General features: G+C 41.6%; 1 protein-coding gene across 4 annotated transcripts in view; it reads left to right on the top strand.

Moving 5' to 3' along the window:
- The window catches only part of LOC140476882 (intermembrane lipid transfer protein VPS13B-like), a 957,534-nt gene that overhangs the window by 813,528 nt on the left and 124,896 nt on the right, over positions 1 to 19,110 (top strand). For all 4 annotated transcript variants that reach the window (XM_072569770.1, XM_072569768.1, XM_072569769.1 and 1 more), the window contains exon 39: positions 14,184 to 14,368. In XM_072569770.1, coding sequence (XP_072425871.1) covers positions 14,184 to 14,368 — 185 coding nt within the window. The remainder of the gene's footprint in view (positions 1 to 14,183; positions 14,369 to 19,110) is intronic.

The following is a 19,110-nucleotide window of genomic DNA, read 5'->3' on the forward strand; positions in this document are numbered from 1 at the left end:
GTTCCTTGAACAAGCTCTATATTTCAATTGTGTCCATCCCCTGCAGTTTCCTTCCTCATCTGATGCATCCTAAATCTTGCCTAATCACATCATAATTGCCTTTCCCCCAGCAATAGCTCTTGCCCTGCGGTTTATACCTGCATGGTGGCTCTGGTTAGCACTGCTGCCTCACAGCGCCAGGGAACCCAGGTTTGAATCCAGCTTCTGGCGACTGTCTGTGTGCCGTTTGCACATTCTCCCCGTGTCTGCATGGGTTTCCTCCGGGTGCTCCGATTTTCTCCCACAGTCCAAAGATGTGCAGGTTAGGTGAATTGGCCATATTAAATTGTCCATAATGTTCCGGGATGTATAGGTTAGGTGCATTAGTCAGGGGTAAACGTAGGGGAATAGGTCTGGGTGGGTTACTCTTCGGAGGGTTGGTGCGGACTTGGGTCGAATGGCCTGTTTCCACACTGTAGGGATTCTATTCTATACCTATCCCTTTCATTCACTAAAGTAAACGTAACCAAATTGTGGTCACTATCACCAAAGTGCTCACTTACCTCCAAATCTATCACCTGGCCAGGTTCATTACCCAGTACTAAATCCAATATGGCCTCCTGCACACAATGAACAAACACTGACCCATCTAAAGTACTCAAACTGTAGAATTTCCTGTCAATATTTGGAAAGTTAAAGTCCCCCATAACAACTACCCTGTTACTTTGGCTCCTATCCAGAATCATCTTTGCAATCCTTTCCTCTACATCTCTGGATCTTTTCGGAGACCTTTAGAAAACTTCCAACAGGGTGACCTCTCGTTTCCTGTTTCTAACCTCAATAGATGAGTCCTTACCAAATGTCCTTTCTGCCACCATAGTACTGTCTTTGACGAACAATGCCACACCTCCCCTGGGGTCAAGGGTTTGGGAGATACTGTAAAAAAATGCTTTGATGATTGATTTGAAACCTTTCAGTTTGACTGCTAAGTCAATTACTGGACTGATAATGTGACAATATCCTATGACGTAGCAATAAGTCATTACTCTTCTTCATTGTCATTGACTTATATGCAGCTTTTCGAGTGGTTGAACACTCATGCTTGGATCACACCCTCCTCCCTAGTCTATTTCCAAGGCTGCAAAGAAGTATTGGTCCATTTTCTATCTGTTCTATTGTAGTCCATATACAATTGTTCCATTTCCGAAAGCAATATTTGCAGTCAGTTATCATACCATCTTCCCCAGTGAGCTTTGCCTCTCCATTACCACGCTTGCTTCTATGAAGCTGTGCTGTCTGACATTAAATCAATTATCATTGATCCTACACAGTTTTGCACACAGGCTGATGATAAGTTTAATTCCAAAATGAGCTTAAAATCCTGCTTTTCTGGATGCCATCAATACCATCTAGTTTTTCCAACTGTTCAACAAACACCTCTGAGTCTAAAATCTGACCATTTCTCACCTGGGAGTGATTGCTTCATCGAATTTCTTCCTGATTTCTTGAGCTGCACCTCATTATAAATATCAACTCATATTCCATATTGCACAATCTGTCGCTCCTTTGCCTTACTGACTTCCATTGATCTCCCATTCCCAAGCACGTCAACTTCAACATCTTCAGCACGCTGTCTGAAATCTGCTGTCAGATGAGTTTGAATTTCCTCCTATTCAATATTGGGATGATAAGGATCTGTTCCTCCATTGTCTTCTGTGGTTGCTGACTCACTTTGGCTGCCATCCAGCAACACCTCAATTAAAAAAATTCTCTTCCTTTGTTTCACATTTCTCCAACTTCTGAAGGTTCCCGATCTCTGCCAACTCTTGCAGCCTCTCAGCCCTCTGGGATATCAATACTCCTTCAATTTGGCAGCTTGAGCTCTCTTCATTTCTGTTATCTCATTGTTGGTTGCAGAGCATTCAGTTGCCTGGACCTTAAGTTCCAGAATTCCTTCCTTAAACCTCTCTGCTCCTCCTACTTCCTTCCCCTCCTTCAAAACTCTTTTAACTCTGCCCATGAACCAAACTTTTGTCACCTGTCTTAGAGTTATAGAGTCAGAGAGATGTACTGTACAGAAATAGACCCTTCGGTCCAACTTGTCCATGCCGACCAGATATTCCAACCCAATCTAGTCCCACCTGCCAGCCCATGACCCATATCCCTCCAAACCCTTCCTATTCATACATTCATCCGGATGCCTTTTAAATGTTGCAATTGCACCAGCCTCCACCATTTCCTCTGGCAGCCCATTCCACACATGCACCACCCTCTGCGTGAAAACGTTGCCCCTTAGATCTCTTTTATATCTTTCCCCTCTCACCCTAAACCCATGCCCTCTAGTTCTGGACTCTCCTACCAAAGGGAAGAGACTTTGTCTATTTACCCTATCCATGCCCCTCATGATTTTATAAACCTCTATGAGGTCACCCCTCAGCCCCCAACACTATAGGGAAAATAGCCCCAGCCTATTCAGCCTCTCCCTATAGCTCAAATCCTCCAACCCTGGCAACATCCTTGTAAATCTTTTCTGAACCCTTTCAAGTTTCACAACATCCTTCCAATTGGAAGGAGACCAGAATTGCACCCAGAAATCCAACAGTCCTGTACAGCCAATGTCCTGTACAGCTGCAACATGACCTCCCAACTCCTGTTCTCAATACTCTGCCCAATAAAGGAAAGCATATCAAACACTGCCTTCACTATCCTACCTACCTGCGACTCCACTTTCAAGGAGCTATAAACCTGCACTCCAAGGTCTGTTTGTTCAGCAACACTCCCTAGGACCTTACCATTAAGTGTCTAAGTCTTGCTAAGATTTGTTTTCCCAAAATGCAGTACCTCGCATTTATCTAAATTAAATTCCATCTGTCATTTCTCAGCCCATCTGGTCAAGATCCCATTGTAATCTGAGGTAACCTTCTTCACTGTCCACTACCCCTTCAATTTTGATGTCATTTGCAAACTTACTAGCTGACCTCTTAAGTTCACATCCAAACTATTTATATAAATGATGAAAAGTAGTGGACCTAGCATTGATCCTTATGGCACTCCACTGGTCACAGGCCTCCAATCTGAAAAACAACCCTCCTCCACCACACTCTGTCTTTCATCTTTGAGCCAGTTCTGTATCCAAATGGCTACTTCTCTCTGTGAAATCTAACCTTGCTAACCAGTCTCCCATGGGGAACCTGGTCAAACACCTTTCTGAATTCCATATATGTCATGTCTACTGCTCTGCCCTCATCAATCCTCTTTGTTACTTCTTCAAAATACTCAATCAAGTTTGTGAGACACGATTTCCCATACACAAAACCATGTTGACTATCCCAAATCAGTCCTTGCCTTTCCAAATACGTGTACATCCTGTCCCTCAGGATTCCCTCCAACAACTTGCCCACCACCGACATCAGGCTCACTGGTCTGTAGTTCCCCAGCTTGTCCTTACTACCTTTCTTAAATAGTGGCACCACGTTTGCCAATCTCCAGGCTTCCGGCATCTCATCTGTGACTATTCATAATACAGATAACTCAGCAAGGGGTCCAGCAATCACTTCCCTAGCATCCCACAGAATTTTCGGCTACGTCTGATAAGGACTGGGGATTTATCCACTTTCATGCATTTCAAGACATTCAACACTTCCTCCTCTGTAATATAGACATTTTTCAGGATGTCACCATCTATTTTTCCACATTCTATGTCTTTTCCACAGTAAGTACTGATGCAAAATACTCATTTAGTATCTCTCCCGTCTCCTGCAGCTCCACACAAATGCCACCTTGCTGATCTTTGGGGGCCTCTATTCTCTCTTGATGTCTCGTTACTGAAAACAACAAATGTTGGCAATCACAACAGGTCAGACAGAATCCATGGCGAGACAGCAAGCTGACGTTTCAAATCTAGATGCCACTTCATCAAAACTGAAGTGAAATGTGATGCAGAGTCACCTAGACTTGAAACATTAGCTTGCTCTCTCTCCATGGATGCTGTCTGACCCACTGTGATCTCCAGCATTTGTTGTTTTCAGTAGATTCCAGCATTTGCAGTAATTTGCTTCTACTTGATGCCTCTTTTTTTTTGTAGCTCTGTGTTGAGCTGTATTTAATACTGGTCCTGTAGAACACCTTCCCTAAAAAAGCACCATAAAAATTCATATTGTTGTTCTTATTCTCAGTTCTTTCCATGGCTTTGCCTTTCATCAAGGTTTTACTTACATTCAAAACTTGGGCCTACCGAGTTGTTTCTAAACCATGTCCCCACACAAAATGCTCCTCCATCCTGTTCTTCTCTGTTATCCAGGTCATGACTTCTGCCACCAATGCACTCTCTTTATAAGTGACTTTCTCCTTATTATCTTTTTCTACATTCTTCGAAAGAACCTCCTCAAAAACTGTTTCTTCTGCCATGGTTTTAGTCACCAATGAGTTCAATAAATTTTTCTCTTGTAATGAGACACGAGTGGCCTTTCCTTGAGGAGAATGTTCAAAGTGGAAATAGATATGCATGCAAGCCTATGTGGAAAGCACAGGGGAGTGGGATGAATTTGATAATTCTTTCAAAGAGCTGGCACATGTACACCGGAGCTACTCACGCCTGTTCCGCCATTGAATTAGATGATGCCTGATCTGTATCTTGGCTCTCTTTACACTCCTTCGTTCTGTAACCCTTTATAGCCTTGCCAAATGCAAACTATCATTCTCAGTTTTAAAATATTCAATTTGCCGCAAAATACAGCAGTGACTGCTCCTCCTGAGCAGTATGATCAGGGCTTACTTATCAGTTTGACAAACAAAAGTAATGATGTTATATTAGTATTCTAATTCAGTAACAGGGAGACTGTCAAAATGAGCACACTTGCCTTTTGTCTATGTTGATTATTGTTCCATTTCAAAGAACATCATGAAAATTTAGGGGCGTATACCATGAACAAAGAATTTAATGTTAATCATTGATAATTGGGGATTTCCAAGAAAATTTCCACACTTAAGAATCTGGTGACAGGTTCTGGAAGGATATTTGTTTATATACCAGAATACTCGCTTTGCTAAAACTTGAGGTTTGCCTCTTTCATCCAAGAGGATCTTAAACCACATCTGGTGGGTCTCTTGAGCCAAGGACCAGAAATTTGGATAAATCAAAAGTTCTGAGATAATCTCTTTCTTAGAAAGGAGAAACATCTGTAAGATTCCATAGAACACAGGAAATATTATCTTCAGCAGATAACACAGAAGGACATCTGCAGCACAAACGTCCACAGCGTTGTACTAAACAGACAAATTGTGTCGCCTGTAGCAAATGGTACAGCTCAGAATTATTTTTCATCTGGTACTAGGCAAGGGAATAATCAATTTTGCCTGATTTACAAGTAGAAACTTGAAACCTAGTATGAAATGGCATGAAGAGAAATTAAGCATCAGAGTCCTAATTGGATTATGTTTTGCTATGATTCAGTCGACAGAAGAAAACCGACAAAAGTTCCTTATCCTGCAGAGTGAGAGCACAATTTTCAGGAGCTTCGGCTAAAAAAAAATCCATTTCTGCACGATGCTGCTGGTCAGCAGTAAGTGAAAGAAAATATTTGCATTTTATATAGGGACTTAACCTTCCCTCAGAATTTTCAGGTCTGCTGCCTCAGATATTTCCCAATTTTAATGGATTTCTGGGAACGTGGAAACTCAGCAGCAAGGAATGCTGGATCAAGATAGTAAATGCCTTTCCAAAATGGGTTTCCAGCCAAGAGGAGTAGGAGGCCTCCAATCCCTCTTGTGCAAAGTCGATTGATTTCTCGCACCACCCCCCACCAAAACCCCAATCCCGGCTCGCGCTCTCTGATTCCCCACCCCAGCCTCCAATCTTGAATATACCATGCTTCCAAATGTCACAACCTCTAGTCTGATCTTCACCACCACCACCCCCACACACCCTCCCTCCTGATGTCTGATCTTCCTGATGCAATCTCCCTGCAACATCAACATCACAGCTGGAATATTGTAGACAGTTTTGTATCCCTTATCTCAGAAAGATATACTAGTATTGGAGACAATCCAGAAAAGATTAACTAGGCTGATCCCGGGTATGGAGACACTGTCTTATGCGAGGAGGTTCAGCAGATTCAGCCTGTACTCATGGAAGTTAGAAGAATGAGAGGCAATCTTGTTTAAACATATGAGGAAGGTTGCTCACCCTTGTGGGAGAGTCTAAGATAAGAGGGCATAATCTTAGAAGAAGTCACTCATTTGCGTCAGATACGATGAGCAATTTCTTCTCCCAGACCATAGTGAATCTGTGGAATTCTTTACCACAAATGGCTTCAAGGCTGATTCATTAAGTACATTCAAGACCGATATAGGCAGATTTTTAATTGGAAAAGGCATCAAAAGTTGTAGGGAAAAGGCAGGGAAGTACATTTAAGGATTATCAGATCAGCCATAATGGCGTTGAATAGCAGAACAGACCCAGTGGCCGAATGGTTGTCTTCTGTTCCTATGTCTTGTGGACCTGGACTTTTGAATGGAGTGCAATTGCTTACATACTGAAATGATGATAATTGTGAAATCCTTTCATTATTACGTACCTCATTTTAATTTAATGATCATCTTTAATTATGTTACAAGTGATTACTTGTTCCATTCGTATCATCGTAACTATTTGGCACTTCCCACCACAATGGTCTTTCAATAAATGAATTGTCTGTCTACTTAAAAGTTTCCTCAGGATACCCAGAGAAGCACTGCTGCTGCTCCTGGCCCCAAGGAGAAAACTCGACATTTAGCCAATTTGAATTCCTTCAACTTTCCAGGAGGTCCTGACACTTCAGTCTGTCAGCAAGATTTACAATCATGCTCCCACTGAGGCAGATGTAAATTTGTAGTCAGGACCAGATTATGTTATTTGCCTTGTTTCTGCACATTTGAAGAAGGACCCCACAGTTTTGGGCATTGCTGAGTATTCCAGCAATGCCCAAATAGAGCTTCTGGTCACTAGCATCTCAATGACTCAAAGGTAGTTTTTGAAGGCCCGACATGAGTTCAAAACCCACGGATCCTTGGAGATATTTTCTTTCAAACAAGCATGTGGCTTTGTGTGCTGGAATCTAATCATTGTGGCCGCATGTTGTTTCCCACACTCGGAACAGGAAAGCTCCCAATGAGGGATCTCGACAACGCCTCAGGCTCCTGCCCAAAATTTTGAAGTTGAGCTGGCCTCAGAAACTCTCGACAGGGTCAGCGCTGGGTCAGGAAGTCTTCCTACCCCATCACATTTCCACAAGCAATGGTGTTGAAGAGGAAAGTTTCCAGCCTTCTCAGGCTGGTAAACTTCCAAAAATACAAAGTGAATTTTTGATGTCCACTCACACAAGTTGACTTTTCTTCTAAAATAAAACTGAGAACAGGCAAGATAACTGAATGTTGTCAACTAATGTGTCACGAGCATTGATTATTTTTCATGGGAGAAGCAAAACATATGAGATAAAACAAGCAAGTTGTCTCCTCAGAGCCTGTGTCTCAGTTGTAAATTCGGCAAAAGAAATCTGCAGTTGGTAATTGAGAATCAGTTGGACGTGGCAGTCTTTATCACGCCACAGAACTGAAAAACAAGCAGTGATTTAGACTGTAGCTCATATGTCAGCTGTTTGAATCCTATCCCTGTTTCAGCTGCTTGTTTTCTAAGCCGCTTTCAGTAAGCCATGATATCTTTTGGCCTTAATATCACACAACGATTTGTATAGATCTGTCTACAAATCCCCAAACCTAGGACTCACAACTAAACATATATCACAAACCGATTGAAGTATTAAAATTCTGAACTTGGCAGAGACTTGCAAGAAAGAAAGGCTGCGTAAAATCAATTTGAAAGTAGACAGCAAGAGGCTGTCAAATGTGATGGGAAGTGGGCAAACTCCAATGTGATGCCCTTGTTGACGCAGGGAACGGTAATTTATTTAATTGTTTAAATAAATGGAAGATGAATATGGCAACACCAAGAAACTTAACAGACTTAACTGGAAATAATATTGATTAGAATAAATATCACTTTTCCCTAGCTGCTATCAGTTCTGAAGAAGGGACACGAAATGTTAACTTTGCTTTCTCTCCACAAATGCTGAATTTATTCAACAATTTCTGTTTTTGTTTCAGATCTTCAGCATTCACAGTTCTTTGTCTCGCGTTAATTAGAATGTATTAATGTGTGTGTCTTTGCATGTGTGTGTGAGAGAGAGAGAGCTGTAACCTGTCAAAAATGGATGACATTTGTTAATGACAAGAGTCTGCATATGCCGCCTTTTAATGGCCCTCATGATTCAGGCAGATCAGGACCAGGAGACTTTCCTGCTCAGCTGTCAATGGGATATCAGAAAGATTAACATAACATATTTTGTCAATATGACATCCCTTTCATGGTCATCCTGAGGGCTTCTGAAGCAGAGGTAGGAAAAATACCATTGCACCACAAGTCCTACCAGGGTAAAAACCTCGGTTCCAAATATCCATGATTCTGCTCTGCCATCATCAGTGATTGAGAAGGGATTATAATCCACTGGACCTTGTGGGGTCAGATTATATACATCAGTTAAGTCTCTCAGGGCATTTGCAGCCCAGGGGGATCTGCTTTACACATATTCAGTTGAGGCCCCCGAACAGAGTCGATTATTAGTGTGGTGGACTTCACTCTTCCAGTATCACGGACTAGAACAGCTCATTTGTGCCAGTCTGTTGCTGTATTTTGCTGGGGCCTGGTCTCACCAGGCCTCTCAGGAGGGAGTAGCCATGGAGGAAAATCTAAAACCTCTGGATTTTCCTTCAGAAAAACCATGGGCTGATCTTGAGGGATAGACACCTGTTATATATTCTGCCAATTCCTTCCTCAATCAGTTGTGAATAGTCAGAAATCAGCCTCAGTTGTACTGCTCCTAATGTTAATAGAAACAATCCTTACGTTCTGTACCCATGGTAAAGTTATTTATGATACAGAAAGGGGTGATTTGATCCATTGAGTCTGTGCTTTCTCCTTGCAGAACAATTCAGTCCTGTTTAATCCCCAGAGATCTCCCGCAAATTTATTTTCAGGTTATTCATTGTTTCTATTTCCATTATTAGAGTCATAGAGGTCAACAGCATGGAAACAGGTTCTTCGGCCCATGCTACCCAGTTTTCACAATTTAAACCAGTCCCATTTGACCTAGATCCCCCCCATATCTATCCTATCCATGTACCCTGTTTAAATGTTCCTTAAATGATGAAATTGTACTCGTTTCCACCACTACCTCTGGCACCCTGTTCCAGACCCTCACCCCCCTCAGTGTGAAAAAGTTGTCCCTCTGGACTCTTCTGTATCTCTCCCCTGACACCTTAAAACGTATACTCTTGAGTTTTAGACTCCCCTACCATGAGGAAAAGCTGTCAGTTACCAACCTTATCTATGCCTCTCAGGATTTTATACACATCTATAAGGTCATCCTTCCGTCTCCCTCGCTTCAGGGGAAAAAACGTCCCAGCCTTTCCAACCTCTCCTCATACCTCAAACCTGCCAGTCCAGGTAGCATCCTAGTAAATCTTTTAGAGTCATAGAGATGTCAGCATGGAAAGGTCCGACCCGTCCATGCTGACCAGATACCCCAACCCAATCTAGTCCCATCTGCCAGCACCCGGCCCATATCCCTCCAAACCCTTCCTATTCATATACCCATCCAAATGCCTCTTAAATGTTGCAATTATACCAGCTTCCACCACTTCCTCTGGCAGCTCATTCCATACCCATACCACCCTCTGTGTGAAAAAATTGCCCCTCAGGTCTCTTTTATATCTTTCCCCTCTCACCGTAAACCTATGCCCTCTAGTTCTGGACTCCCCAATCCCAGGGGAAAAAAATTGTCTATTTACCCTATCCATGCCCCTCATAATTTTGTAAACTTCTATAAGGTCTCCCCTCAGCGTCCGACACTCCAGAGAATACAGCTTCTGCTTCTCCCCATAGCTCAAATCCTCCAACCCTGGCAACATCCTTGTAAATCTTTTCTGAACCCTTTCAAGCTTCACAACTTCTTTCCGATAGGAAGGAGACCAGAATTGCACACAATATTCCAACAGTGGCGGAACCAATGTCCTGTACAGCCGCAACATGACCTCCCAACTCCTGTACTCAATACTCTGACCAATAAAAGACAGCATACCAAATGCCTTCTTCACTATCCTATCTACCTGCGACTCCACTTTCAAGCAGCTATGAACCTGCACTCCAAGGTCTCTTTGTTCAGCAACACTCCCTCGGACCTTACCATTAAGTGTATAAATCCTGCTAAGATTTACTTTCCCAAGATGCAGCACCTCACATTTATCTGAATTAAACTCCATCTGCCACTTCTCAGCCCATTGGCCCATCTGATCAAGATCCTGTTGTAATCTGAGGTAACCCTTTTCTGTGCTGTTTCTAGATCAATAGTATTCTTTAGATAGTAGGGTGACCAAAACTGCGCACAGTCTTGTAGAGTTTCCGGTCATTACCTGTCACTGCTCAAAGACTTTCTCATCTTTCCCTTTGTCTAAAAGCTCCTTGTACCATCAGCTAATGGGAAGAGTTTTTTTCCGAATCTGTTTTATTTCAGTCCGTCAAAACCTTCCATGTGCCATTCAGATCTCACCACCCGCTGCCCCACCCCCAGAATCTTCTTTATCCCCAATCTGTCTATCCTTATTTAATTCAAACTTCTATTGTTTATATTCCCTATTATGGATTCTGAACCTTATCCAACATTGGTAACTTGACTGGCCTGTACAAACATTAAGTATTCTAGCCTTGCTCTACTCTTCTAAGGAAAATGTGAGGACTTAAGATGCAGGAGATCAGAGTCAAGAGTGTGGAGCTGGAAAAGCACAGCAGGTCAGGCAACATCCGAGGAGCAGGAGAATTGATGTTTCAGGCATAAGCCCTTCATCAGGCTTCCTGACAAAGGGCTTATGCCCGAACCATCGATTTTCCTGCTCCTCGGATGCTGCCTCACCTGCTGTGCTTTTCCAACATCACACTCTCGACTCTACTCTTCTAAGCATAGAAGATTTTTGTGTCCCCTCTTCTTTGACTGCTGTGCCATTCCCATATGCTCTCTCTTTGCCAATCTTATTTTCCTCCTCTTCTTCTCTTTTAAACTATTTTATTTGACCTGGTTCACACTTGAAGTATTTACCTCACATGAATCAACACCTTTCTTTGTTTCATTGTATTCCCTATTTCCCTCATTATACATCGAGCCTAGTTTTTGCTTCCTTTTTGTTTGGCATTGCTGAAATATACCCAGCCTGTACCTTAGGCATCACTTCGAGAAAGATCACCAATTGTTCTATGACAATACTTACATCAGTCTTTCTTTCTGTTTCACCTTGGCTAGTTCTGTCCTGATTACATCGAAATTGCTTCTGTTGTGATTAAAATTCTATAGTAGATTGCCTCTGCATTGTCAACCAAATACTGATGTTGCAATGATTACTCAAGCCAAATATCCCTCAACCCCTCACAGACATTCAACCCATTTCATTTCCCAGCAGCAGATACAACAGTGCCTCTATTTTAGGAGGGTTGGGCGCTTGTGGAACAGAAAATCCTACTGAACACACTTTAGGAATTCCTACTCCTCCTCAGCCTCTACCATAATCTTATTGATATTTGAATAATTACCAGTATTACCGTTGTATAGTTTTTGCACACCTCTGTGACTTTCTGTGCAGATTTGTTTCTCTATCCCTTTCTCTTTCTCACTCGCTATTTGGGAGCTGAAGGAATACTCTAAGTAGTGAGTTCTTATTTTTGTTTGCTATTCAGCTCTCACCAAATGGACTCTGCCCTTGGCCCTTGAAGGACTTCCCTTCTTTCTAACACTGCAAACATTGCCAAGCCCATGGCCTTTTTCTCATTCTACCTTTTCTAAATGCTTCACGTCCTTGGATATTAAGTGCCCATTCCTCACCATTATTGAATTATGTTTCTGCTATTGTCACTATATCATATTCCCACACTGCTATTTAAGCCTGCAGTTCATCAATCTTATTTATCACACTTTTGTGTGTCTACGCATACTCATGGAATCTTGTCGTTGCATTCTACAGAGTCCTTATTATCTGCTTCTCTTTAATATTATTAGCCAGCACATTTATTTTATGCACCTCAGTATGCTTTTTTACTTCTGTGTTCTGGCACCCATCTTCCTCTCAAACTTATCTCACTTTAAACCCTCCCCATGCAGTTCCAAATCATCCTGAAGTGCAACTCGTTCTGATTGGTAACAGTTTATTCTGTCCAGAAATGGACCCAATGTTCCAAGAATTTGAAGCCCTCCCTTCTGCGCATGCTTCAAGTCAGAGATTGATCCTCCTAATCTTCCTACGTCCGCTCTGGTCAACACATGGCAATGGGAGTGATCCAGAGATTACTATCCTCAATGTTCTACTTCTTAAATCTTACCTTGGCACCTCCATATGTGTCCTCTCTATGGCATTCATACCAATATATGGCACAAATTTTGTCTCACTCCTCCTCCTATCATAATGTTCTTCAATCTCTCCTTTACCCTGACATAAAGGGAGCTGCATGCCAATAATACTTACAGAAATGCTATCCACCCCACTAACAATTAAATCTCATATACAGCAGCATGTTCCCTTCTGTGCATTCTTTTTACTATCGGTGCCAGGTACACCTTCAGGTCAGTGTCACTCCCATCAGTCTCCAATGTTGACTACCTGTATGAGAAGTTTATAGCCCTCAAAGACTCATGGGCTACCTGCCAATTCCTAATCTTCAGAATGGCCTCTACCATCTTCCAGGAGAAAATTAAGAATAATAACCAGGAATGCTAAATTCCATGCGTAAATTTTAAAAAAAACTTCCTGGAACATATTTCATTTTCCTCACACTGCTCCCATCTTGTGCTCCTCATGTCTTCTGCTGTCTTGTACTACTCCATTCTGTTATTTGCTTGCTGCTCTTGGATTTAAAGAATTTATGTTCACTTCATGACACCCTCATAATGATGATTCTGGTTTGAGAATATAGAAAATTGAAGGAATCAATGTGTGGCACTCAAAGTGTCATGTATTTTCTGGAAAATTATCAATTTTTTTTGTCATTATTTAGTTTGTTCTCCAATTTAAAGTTCATCCTTTATTTTTCTTTACCTTCAAAATATGACAGTCTGCACAATAAGCTGGACCCTAGTGTTATAATTTGCACTTGTTGACACCATCATGTGAAGAAATAATTTACAGTTATTGTATGGGATTTGCATTAAGATATCTGAATCCAAAATGCAATAAAGGAGGAATGAATAGACACTGAGCAAAGGATTTGGAGAATTGCTGCAAAATATTGATAAAGGTAGAGGTTCTTAGAAGACTTTGAAGGGGTGCAGCAGGGGAAAAATATGTGAGCAGAAATTTTAAAAAGAGGGTCAAGATATTTGGAGATTTTGATGATGTTATATTGGAAAAGGCGCAAAACAGGAGAAGTTTGCTGGAGATAAACTTGAGCAAAGTCCTGGAGGGATTTTTAGTTGTGGTGGAAACCTTTAAATTTGATACTTTTGAGGTCAGGGATCCAGTTAAGGTCAGTTACAATGGTGGACATGGGACAGGATATGGGAACATTGGATAGAACTTTGAGGTTAATTTGGCCTGATAAAACCAGTAAGGAAGGTACAGTCAGCAGCAGAGGACCATTCTTTCACCACTGTGGAAATGTTGGTCTTTCAGTTGGAGGGAATTCTAATGCATGCAGTTTATGTCAATTTAGTGGTGCAGCAATTGTCAGGAAGAGCAATGAAAACAGAGCTGGATATAATTTGCTCATTTATGGAACTTGCCTCATGCTTCCAGAAAATGTCTAACATAGGACACAAATAACAAGTCTTTGAATTCTTACCTATATTCACTATGTACTTAACTGTTTGAAACTCTTAATTATCTGAAATTATCTTTTCATTATCTTCCCGCCTATATATTCTGTGCCTGTACACCTCCTTTCACCTCACCCGATGAAGGAGCAGCACTCCGAAAGCTTATGATTTTAAATAAACCTGTTGGACCATAACCTGGTGTTATGTGACTTCTGACTTTGTCCATCCCAGTCCAACACCAACATCATATATTCAACATGTGCAGTGAGCATTGTATGAGCTTCTACATATTAGCCTGGTCTATTGTTTTTATATTTGCAGATATACAAAAAGTGCCAAGTGTTTTTGAAGTGGTTTTTTACAATGAGACTGATGATCGTCCAGGGATGATGATGTGGAGATACCCAGAGCCACGTGTCCTCACTCTTGTTAGAATTAATCCAGTGCCTTTTAACACAACCGAAGATCCAGACATCAGCACAGCGGACCTTGGAGATGTCCTGCAGGTCTGTTAGAGATGTTTTAATTTATCGTTCTGAAAAAGTCATAGTTGTCTGAAATGTTAACTTTATTTCTCTCTTATTTTGGATTTTCAGCTTCTGCTATATCTTGCTTGCACTTTTATTCATTAGTATTTGTTACTCACTGCAAAGTAATTTTTTTTAACAAGTCGGATCACACAATTTTTAGTCTTTCACTAAAGAGCACAAATCGTGATAAGGTCTGACAAAGTTAGAGTCGTAAAGATGTACAGCACAGAAACAGACCTTTCAGTCCAACTTGTCCATGCCAACCAAATATTCTAAATTAATCTTTTCCTATTTGCAGCATTTGACCCATATCCCTCTAAACCCTTCCTGTTCATATACCATCCAGATGCCTTTTAAATGTTGTAATTGTACCAGCCTCCACCACTTCCTCTGGCAGCTCATGCCATACATGCACTACCCTCTGTGTGAAAAAATCGCCTCTCAGGTCCTTTTTAAATCTTTTCCCTCTTACCTTAAAACTATGCCCTCTAGCTTTGGACTTGCCTACTCTGGGGAAAATACTTTGTCTATTCACCCTATCCATGCACCTCATGATTTTATAAACCTCTATAAGATCATTCCTCAGCCTCTGATGCTCCAGGGAGAATAACCTCAACCTATTCAGCCTCTCACTATAACTCAAGCCCTCCAACCCCGACAACATCCGTATAAATCTTTTCTGAACTCTTTCAAATTTCACAACGCCCTTCCTCTAGGAGGGAGACCGGGATTGAATGCAGTATTCCAAAAATAGCCTAACCAATACCTGTACAGCTGGATTGGTGACGATTCGCCATGGCACATTTTGCCGCCACTGATTAGCCACTGCCGGTTCGCCACCAGCGTTTCTCCACTGGGGTCGTTTGACCTCTGGAGACTACTCACCACCAGAAATGAATATATGTAGTGATTGTTTTCCCTTCCGCCTGTTCTTTCATACTTCTCAGTCCCCTTTATTTATTCAAGTACATACTAAAAAAAGAGGTAAAATAAATATCATTTTATTGGTTTATATATAAAAATGAGTTACAAATACTTGTGGTGGCGAATCGTCTTCAGTGGCCAATGGGCAGTGGCTAAGCGTCCTCGGCGGTGAAAGGACAGTGGCTAATTGGCGGCAGCGAACATGCTGTGGCGAATGGTCGCATCCCGGTACAGCTGCAACATGACATTGTAACTACTGTATTCAATGCACTGATCACTAAAGGCAAGTGTACCAAATGCCTTCTTCACTATCCTGTCAACCTGCGACTCCGCTTTCAAGGAACTATGAACCTGCACCCCAACACTCCCTAGGACGTTACCATTAATTATATAGATCCTGCCCTGATTTGCCTACCAAAATGCAGCACTTCACATTTATCTAAATTAAACGCCATTTGCTACTCCCCCATTGGCCCATCTGATCAATGATCTCATTGTGCTCTGAGGTAATCTTTTCACTTTTTATCAAATCCATTGTCGCTTGTGACATCACAAAATCTAATCTGCACTTTTTGCTTGTTGCTCATCAGTTTGCTTCACTTTTGTCAGCAGTGACTTGGTTTGTAGACCACTTGCCCTTGTTTCAAGGTTCAGAGCTCAATCCCATTCCGTTCCTCGAGCACAAAACTCAAGACCCCAATGTAGTACAGGGGGAAGCATTGTGCTGTCATATAAAATGTTCAAGCAAGACTCTTGCCTGCCTGGACAGATGAAAACGATCCATGGTACTATTCCAAAGAAGGGTGGAGGAGTTGTCCAACCTCATATTTTTCCTTCAGTAACATCCCTACAAATGATCTCTGGACTAGCTGATTGTTGTTTGTGGGAGTTTGCTGTCTGTAGGTTGGGTGTTATGCTTTTGACACTCCAACAGAGACTAGACTTCAAAACTTCATTGGCTGCGAGGTGCTTAGAAATGTCTGGTGGTTGTGCAAATTGCTATGTAAAAGCAATGTTTCGCCCTGCTTTATTTGTAAAATTAAAAGCATCTTTATAACATTTACCAAGGATGAGAAAATAAATGAAGGCGGTACATAGTTCAATTTGGTCCAGAATTTGTGCCATTCATTTTCATGGAAAGATTTTGTTCTTAATGAGACTGACGGATTAAAGTCTGATGTAAAATTAAATAGTTGTGAAAGTTAGTGTTGCTTTTTGTTTAAAAGCAGATTTTTTTTCATGTTTCCTTAGAAATTTAGTGCAAATTTCCCAGGGCTCTAAAATTACCATTTCCCAATACCAAAGGGAAAATAAATGTTAAGTTGAGTGCAGTGTTTATACATGCCTGGCTTTCCGGACAGGAAGACAATTTTGATGCAGTGCAGTATTCCACAATACTTGTGGGGCAACACAGGTGAAAATGTTGCAGCTGTGTCTTCTTAACAAAAGTCAATACTACAACACTGGGCAAAGTTTTTCCTGTGGAGCACTATTTGCGTCTTTCCCAAGAGTGGATTGCATTTACATTTTTAAAATCATGAGTTCCTGCACCTCAGCCATGTGGTTTCATGTCCATTCGGAAAACTTGGTATTTGCATCTAGTTAAATAATTCAACCCAGGATGAGGGTGGAAGTTCCTGCTGCACTTTTCTGAAGCACTACAAACCTATACTTGCAAACAGAAGTATTGGCTTGATCTCTAACCTCACTTCTGTGAAACTGCTAAGCTGAAGTGTGCTACAGGTTGAAAGAAGGAGGAAGTATTTGGCATGGCTTACCTGGGAAAGCTCAGAGAGGGTGGAATGAATGGCCACCTCCTCTGGTTTGTGATTCCATGATACTGCTTCCGGGTCCCAAATTTTCTTTTGACTTTGAAGTTAGATTTTCCATGTTGTTTAAGAGAAAATAAGTGAGAAACCCTTTGAGATGCTCTTAAACCAAAGACTATAGAAATCCAATGGACAGTCTGATAGTGGAAGGCTGGTTGGTGACACGATTCTGTGGTCGTGAACTGAGAATTTTACAAACAAACAAATGCATTGTTAAAATGGAAAAACATACAGTTGTGAAAATATGGAAGCTAAGGAAACTCAAAATGTTGTTCGTTTGCCTTGTTTTGGGAGTCACGATTTGGAGATGCCGCTGTTGGACTGGGGTGTACAAAGTTTAAAACTTACACAACACCAGGTTATAGTCCAACAGGTTTAATTGAAAACACACTAGCTTTCGGAGCGTCTCTCCTTCATCAGGTGGTTGTGAACCACCTGATGAAGGAGCAGCGTTCCGAAAACTAGTGCTCCAATTAAACCTGTTGGACTATAACCTGGTGTTGCCTAATTTTTAACTTTGTTTTGGGAGGGAAGAGCAAGAGAAGAAATGGGCTGAGACACGTTGATGGCAAGTAATTTAAAATTGAGGATACCAACACCTTGTATTTGTAAAGTGCCTCTAAAGTAGCAGAGGAACATGAAGAAACAAAATTTGACACCAGTCACATGAGATAATAGTACAGGCTTCAGCAAATGGATTATTTTTCAAAGTGTCTCAATGGAGGAAGTGAGGTGGAAACAAGGTGATTTAGGAAAGAAATTCCAGAACTTGGAGCTTGATGTGGGAGGATAGGGACTGGGAGGTTGTTTAAGAGAGCAGAGAGCCAGCCAAGCCGAGAGATAATGAAAGCATGGATGAGGGATTCAGCACCAAGATGTTCTGAGGGAGGGACAAAAACTCTGGACTATGTTACAGAATAAGTAGACATTTCTGCTGAGGTAGTAGATGTGTGATCGAGAGCTCATCTTAGATGTACTTGCAATTCAGTCAGTGAGGTCATCATTTCAGCAGAATTTCAGTGCAGTATTTAGGTTATTTTCAAGACCAGTTTTGAAGATCAGCCGTGGTTCATACGCATGTTAGATCAAAGGATTGTGGGAGCAAGTCCCACTCTGGAGATTGATCACAGAAATCTAAGTTGACTTTCTAAAGCTCAACTAAGAGACTGCTGCACAATATCGTGGAAATGCAGAAAGTAAGAACAGGAATAGGTTATTCAGCCCAGCAAGCCTGCCTTGTCATTCAACCTGATCATGGCTGATCCTGTACCACAATGCCATATCCCTTGACACCAACTGCTTGTACCTTAAGCGTATTCACTGACTTGGCCTCCACGACCTTCTGTGATAGAGTTTTCCATACCTCCTTCACCTAAATGAAGAGATTTCTCCTCAGCTCAGTCCAAAATAGCCAACAGTGTAAGCTGAGACCATGACCCCTTGTTCTGGGCCTCCATGACCAGGGGAATCCAGACTGGACAGCCCTGTCAGAATTTGATGCGTTTCAATGAGCTACCCCCTCATTTTTCTCAACTCCCAGTGCATACAGACCCAATTTTTGCTTAAAAGGCAAACGTACTACCCCAGTTTCCGATGCATCCTTTCCAAAATGAGGTCCCACCCTCCCTTTAAAATTTGCAAATCTATTTTGAAGGAGAGCAGGTTAGTCCTTCACAGTGTCCTGGGAAATGTTTATTCCTTAATCTACAGTACAAAACCTGATTACCAGCTCATTATATATTGGAGCAATGGCTACACTTCAGCAGCATTGGCTACAAAGTAGTTTAGGATGTCCTGAGGTTGTAAAAACCACTATGAAATTCAAACTTTTATTTTGGCACAGTGTAGTGATGCCCGGTATCTACAGGGACACTTTTTAACCTGAATATAGTAGTTTTGAAAAATGGACAACTTACTGATATACAAACGTTTTGTCATGAAACTGGAGGAGCTTTATTTTGTTGC

This window comes from Chiloscyllium punctatum, chromosome 5 (assembly GCF_047496795.1).
Source record: "Chiloscyllium punctatum isolate Juve2018m chromosome 5, sChiPun1.3, whole genome shotgun sequence".
NCBI classification, from domain to species: domain Eukaryota; kingdom Metazoa; phylum Chordata; class Chondrichthyes; order Orectolobiformes; family Hemiscylliidae; genus Chiloscyllium; species Chiloscyllium punctatum.